This window comes from Sinocyclocheilus rhinocerous, unplaced genomic scaffold (assembly GCF_001515625.1).
Source record: "Sinocyclocheilus rhinocerous isolate Xijiao unplaced genomic scaffold, SAMN03320098_v1.1 scaffold1960, whole genome shotgun sequence".
In the NCBI taxonomy this organism is placed as follows: domain Eukaryota; kingdom Metazoa; phylum Chordata; class Actinopteri; order Cypriniformes; family Cyprinidae; genus Sinocyclocheilus; species Sinocyclocheilus rhinocerous.
The window spans coordinates 404,929-410,415 of NW_015661990.1; the positions used below are offsets into that span (position 1 = coordinate 404,929).

At 36.8% G+C, this 5,487-nt stretch overlaps 2 protein-coding genes across 2 annotated transcripts in view; one reads left to right on the forward strand and one right to left on the reverse strand.

Moving 5' to 3' along the window:
• Positions 1 to 878, forward strand: part of LOC107727073 (mitochondrial import inner membrane translocase subunit TIM14) — a 3,689-nt gene extending 2,811 nt beyond the window's left edge. The window contains exons 5-6 of the mRNA XM_016536837.1: positions 550 to 620; positions 716 to 878. Coding sequence (XP_016392323.1) covers positions 550 to 620; positions 716 to 786 — 142 coding nt within the window. The 3' untranslated portion in view covers positions 787 to 878. The remainder of the gene's footprint in view (positions 1 to 549; positions 621 to 715) is intronic.
• A 267-nt stretch (positions 879 to 1,145) lies between these two features.
• Positions 1,146 to 5,487, reverse strand: part of LOC107727068 (fragile X mental retardation syndrome-related protein 1-like) — a 13,139-nt gene continuing 8,797 nt past the window's right edge. Inside the window, exons 12-15 of the mRNA XM_016536832.1 lie at positions 5,085 to 5,285; positions 4,144 to 4,221; positions 3,387 to 3,472; positions 1,146 to 2,124 (exon numbers count right to left, since the gene is read on the reverse strand). Of these exons, the coding sequence (XP_016392318.1) occupies positions 1,978 to 2,124; positions 3,387 to 3,472; positions 4,144 to 4,221; positions 5,085 to 5,285 (512 nt within the window). The 3' untranslated portion in view covers positions 1,146 to 1,977. The remainder of the gene's footprint in view (positions 2,125 to 3,386; positions 3,473 to 4,143; positions 4,222 to 5,084; positions 5,286 to 5,487) is intronic.

The following is a 5,487-nucleotide window of genomic DNA, read 5'->3' on the forward strand; positions in this document are numbered from 1 at the left end:
CTTGCCCGAAAAAGTGCGGGGGATGAATTTACATTATATTAAAAGTGGGGGGGACACATCCCCCGCGTCATCTACGCCCCTGATATCAATGGAATCATTTTCAGAATGACTTTTTCCAGCTGCTGAACGAAAAAAATATTGACAGCCAATTAGAATCCATCCTGATTTAAAGCGGCAAACAACATTAATGCATCACATCCTTATAAAGAAAATGTAAAAAATCCATTGGTGCGGATGCTAATAGTTAACAATCGTTATAGTTTTCGTTTTTTGTATGAACAGGCCTTTATGTTATGGCAGTAGTGAGGACTTCACTATTCTCATAGAACTAATTTCATCATAATTGCATACTTCTAGGATTATTTGAACTTTACATTTATTGTTATAGTTAACGTCTTTGGTGTGAATGAGCCTTTAATCTGCTTTCGGAGTCAGAAACATGTTTACGTAGATGGTAATCTAATCCATATTAAATATCATAAGATTAAAGGGACTGTACAAAGTTTGACCCATGTGTATTTCTTAAAGTTGTCATTCTCTTTCGTTTAGTCCTACCGCTAACAAAAACAAGATCAGAGAGGCACACAGAAAACTGATGATTTTAAACCATCCTGACCGAGGTGAGACTTCATGTTTCGTACAATGCAAAACATACAGAACTCTGCAGGATCTGAGTTCCTCTGAGCTGTCGGTGTTGTTTGTGTTTCTTTGGCAGGTGGATCCCCATATCTAGCGACAAAAATCAACGAGGCTAAAGATTTACTTGACGGACAGATGAAGAAATAGATCTTCATCAAATGTTTGAACGAGCCCTCTCTGATGCACTTGAATTCTTACTTGATCATTAAACACCATGCTGTCATCTGGATCTGATCTCCTTTGTATGAAAATGAATCAATTTACACCACAGCTGAATGTGGCAAAAATCAGATTCATTTCAATTGTTGCAAAATCTACATGGGGAATCTTTTGCCCTCATGCAAAATTCCCAACCACATGGTTGAAATGTTTGGATTTCGCCCATTCAGATTCACCAAATAACGTCAAACATTACCACACTTTTACACAAAGGAAAGCTGAAAGATTCAGAAGCCTTGTTTGGACAGGAAAGACCAAAAAACACTTGATACACCAACTATGAAAGGTTGGCTGGAAGATCAAATGTTTATTTATGAACTACCTGCATACAAAACATATTGCACATCAAACAACCAGAATGATCTTAAAAAAAACCCAAAAGGACTAACGAACGTAGTTTACAGAACAGAACATCTGGAAATTGATCTTTCAGTAGTCCAAATTTGTAATCTGCGTGCTAAGAAGTTCAGGCAGTTTAGTGTTAAAATCCACTGCGTTGTTAATTTTAAATACTGTACATTTTAAAATAAATAAACCAAAAAAAAAAAAAATTTCTCCTTTAGCGAAACAGTCTCGGTTGCCACCATAACAACCCAACAGGCAAAAGATGAAACCCAATTCAATCATTCAAGAAGTGTTGTGCATACAGCATTTAAAATGGACAGTTAGCAGACCAGTTTCCAGACTTTAACATTATTCTAAAGGTCAAGAAATGACTATTCAGTGCAAAACATCCTTTTTTCCCCATAACCCCTCGTGAAGAAGTGGTTGCATATTAAAACGTAACAAAAAGCAGCTAAGGATGTCTGGGAGTCTTTCTGTATTCAGAAATACAGAAAGTATTGTTCTGTTTGTTTGCTCTATAGCCAGCCAACAAAATGTTGAAACTACGCTCTGAAGGCACAGCATCCGATCAGGAATACAGGTGTGACGTAACGGGTTTTTTTTCGTCTCATAATTTTTTTTTTTTTTTTCCATTGTAATTATCTGTTCCATAGTGAAGGAACTGAAAAGTGCAATCGAGAATGTGGAAGTCCGTACGTCTATCTTTGGCAAGCTTGTACAAGCACTATTGTAAAATTGTAAAGGTTATGAGTTTGGAGAAATGAAGCGAACTGGTTAGGAGACTCCGTTGACGACGGCTGGCTTGGCTTTGGGTGTCTTCTCGGCGGAAGCTCGTGGCGCTCTGCTCTGATCGTCTGCTTTGGTGGAGCCGTTGCTCACGGCTTCAGTGGGGCTGTGCTCCGATATGAACTCCACTGGACCCTGTGGACGACGCAAAACAGCTGCGATTACAAGCAGAGCTCTTCACGCAGCTTTCATCTAAATACAACACCTTGAGTTTTCATGACTAGTCCAGTTGTTTGTGGTGATTACTGAAGATGGGTTTATAAAAAATGAAATACTTTAAAGCTGAGCAACATTTTTCAAGACTTTCCCAGCAAATATTTACAGGTTTCTGATGACTGAGGGAAACCTGTCTACATAGCTTCAGAGTAGAGATGCACCAATATTAAAAAAAACATATAATACAATTTTAGGCCACATTACAGTAGATAACTGATAAATAAGCGATATTATGAAACGAAACCACTTTGTTAAAAACTGAAATAAAATGGTTTGTATATGCTACAAGTTCATTCAGCCATTACTTTGGTATAATTGAGATACTATTTGTATTATTTTAAACTCAATACAATTGTTTTAAATTAGTTTTTATTTTTGTATTTTCCATTTTGACTTTTGACCGTTTTGGCATTTTATTATTATTATTAATTTTTAATATGTCTATATAGTTTTTTTATCATTATTATTAATTATTAATTTAGTGTTAGTACATCACGTTAACAAAATGAAAAATGCTGCCTTGGCAACAAACTGAAACAAAACATATATATATATATAAATAAAAAACATTTTTAGTTACAATTTATTATAAGTAACTTTTTGTTTGTTTGTTTTAGTTAACTAAATTAACCTTGATGACAACATGATAAAGTACTGCACGAAAAATTTATAAATATTCCTTTTGTCATTTTATTAGTGTTTTTTAATATGTCTATATAGTTTTTTATAAATGTTTAATTGTTTTAGTACATTAAGTTAACATTGAAAATGAGAAATGTTGTCTTGGCAACAAACTGAAACATTTTTTATATTTATTTATAAGTAAGAATTTTTTTGTTGTTTTAGTTAACTATAATAACCCTGATCACAAAATAATGCACTGCACAAAAAATGTATAAATATACAAATCAGCTATAGAAAAAACTAAATGTATGAATTGTAAAATAGGAGTTAAATAGTACATCTTTGCCACAATCACTTACTAATATGCAGAAACAATTAAATATCCATTATCGGCCGGAAAATATCCAATTAATATATATAAATATATATATATATATATATAAATATTTTATAATAAATGTCGATCATTATGATTAAATATCATAAATATTGTGCACCCCTGTTCCTCAATTTAAAACTAATCACAGAGATGGATAAAAGAAGGAATATAGAGTCACCATGTCCTTTTTGTTCTTCCTCAGATCTCTTGGGTTTCTCTGTCTGCTCTCAGATTCGGCTCGTGATATGTAGTCAGCCACAGTAACTGCAAGAGACATCGACGATTTCATTAGTAAAAGAGCTTTATAATTATAAAATGAGGGTGAAATAGCTTTGTGTGAGGAACAGACTAAAAGTTAAGCGCTGAAAATGTTCCTCTGGCGGAGCTCTCAAATCTTACGCTTCCATCTGGTTGCGGGACGCAGGAAAGCTTAAATCTGGAAGTTAACCATGATCCGATACGTGAAGTTCGAGTATGTGCACGGACAACAGAGATATGAGAGCTGCGGCGGAGAGGAAGATTCAGCTGGACGATCTCTCTGTTCAGGGTTCAGAATGACATTTCGGTAAATTAATATCACAATCCTGTAGGTAAACCACTCCTTTGAGGCAGAAGACCGACATGTGTTTACATAAACCATGCAGATCAATGCCTACAGCATTAAAAACAATGTTATTTGCAATTGTGAAACCACTGCACATTCAGAAGTTCCATCCAATTTTGGGATGTTATTTCATGCAGATGCCTGTTACAAATGTAACAAACCGCTGACAATAACTTTCCTCAAGAGAAAACTTCATTTATTTGCCACAGGATGCCGTTTGATCGTGTGGGTTTAGTTTGAAGTCCTGATGTTATTCCAGGCGGTCAGTGCCATGCATTTTGGATTAACACTCGCTTGAACACAAAGCCCGCGTTAATTCATAACTCGGTACCTGGCTGCCTCTCCTCAGGAGGCTGGAAACGGCGGCGGCGGCTACGATTGCGCCGCTGGGGTTTAGCTTCAGCATCATCTACAAGAGACCGGGAGACCTTAAATACTGACAGCCGTTTTGGAAAAAGCCTTTCGAGCAACTTGCAATTTGTGGAATTTGTCATGTTATCAACTAAGTCATATGAAAAAGTATTAAGGAGCACCTGACCCGATCAGGATACCCGTGTTTGCGCTCAGGGGAGCTTCAAAGGTTTCTATTTACAACGTGTTTTTGCAGCGTTGAGTAACGTATCAGACATATCTGTTGATTCCTTGAACACAATGCTAATCAGAATCCACTCACTGCTCGGGTTTTGTTCAGTGCTGAGTTCTGCAAGCTCACCAATCCTCTCATTATAACAAACAAAGTGTAGACAGGGTGTAAATACGAGATTCATTGTGCAGTGTAGGGCGCTTCGTTGATTATAGTGGAACTTTGTGAGATCACGATGAACTGAAGTGAGTGACAGCTTTTAATGATTATTAAGGGAGTTCTCAAATGTGATATTGATTTAATACAACAGTTCAATAAACAAGAAGTTAATATTAAGTGACTCGCATTGTCCGACTACAACACTATTGCCTGATTTTGCTCTATTTCGTCAACGGAAATAGTTTCAAACAAAGTCACAGCTGAGCCTCTGCGCATCTCCGAGCAAACACAGCGGTGTTTCGTTTATGAATGAACGAGCGTTTTTAAACGAATCTAGTGAGTCAATGATTCAATCACCTATTCATCACTTGCTCCGTTCCTGATGTACAGTTTGTACTTCTTTTCTGTAGTATTATTTATAATTATGTGGTTCTAAATAAACAACTGTTGGTTTTGCAATTTGTATATGTACTGCAGTTGACTTGATTTGGTTGAGTAAGATGCAGTGAAGCTCCTACTGATGTGCTTACCGAGACCGTTCTCGCTGAGGGAGGTGTTGTCGGACTCGCTCATGCCATCCATGACTGTGCTGTCTTCATCTGTGCGGCGACGACGGGAGCGCCTGCGACGGCTGCTGTTCATCTGGGACTCACTGGCATCTGTGTCCGCTGTCTGATCCGTCTCGGTGTCGTCCAGCAGACTATATGGGTTTCCATCGGGATCTTTCAAAACTGACACGAAAGACAAGAACTAAAATAAACCCTGTAAGATTTTTGTCGCTTCTGCTCACCAAGACTGCATTTACTTAATAAATAAAAAAAATACAGTAAATACAGTAATTTGTGAAATAGTATATTTTAAAATAGCTGTTTTCTATTCTAATATGTGACCCTGGACCACAAAACCAGTCATAAGGGTCAATTTTTCGAAATT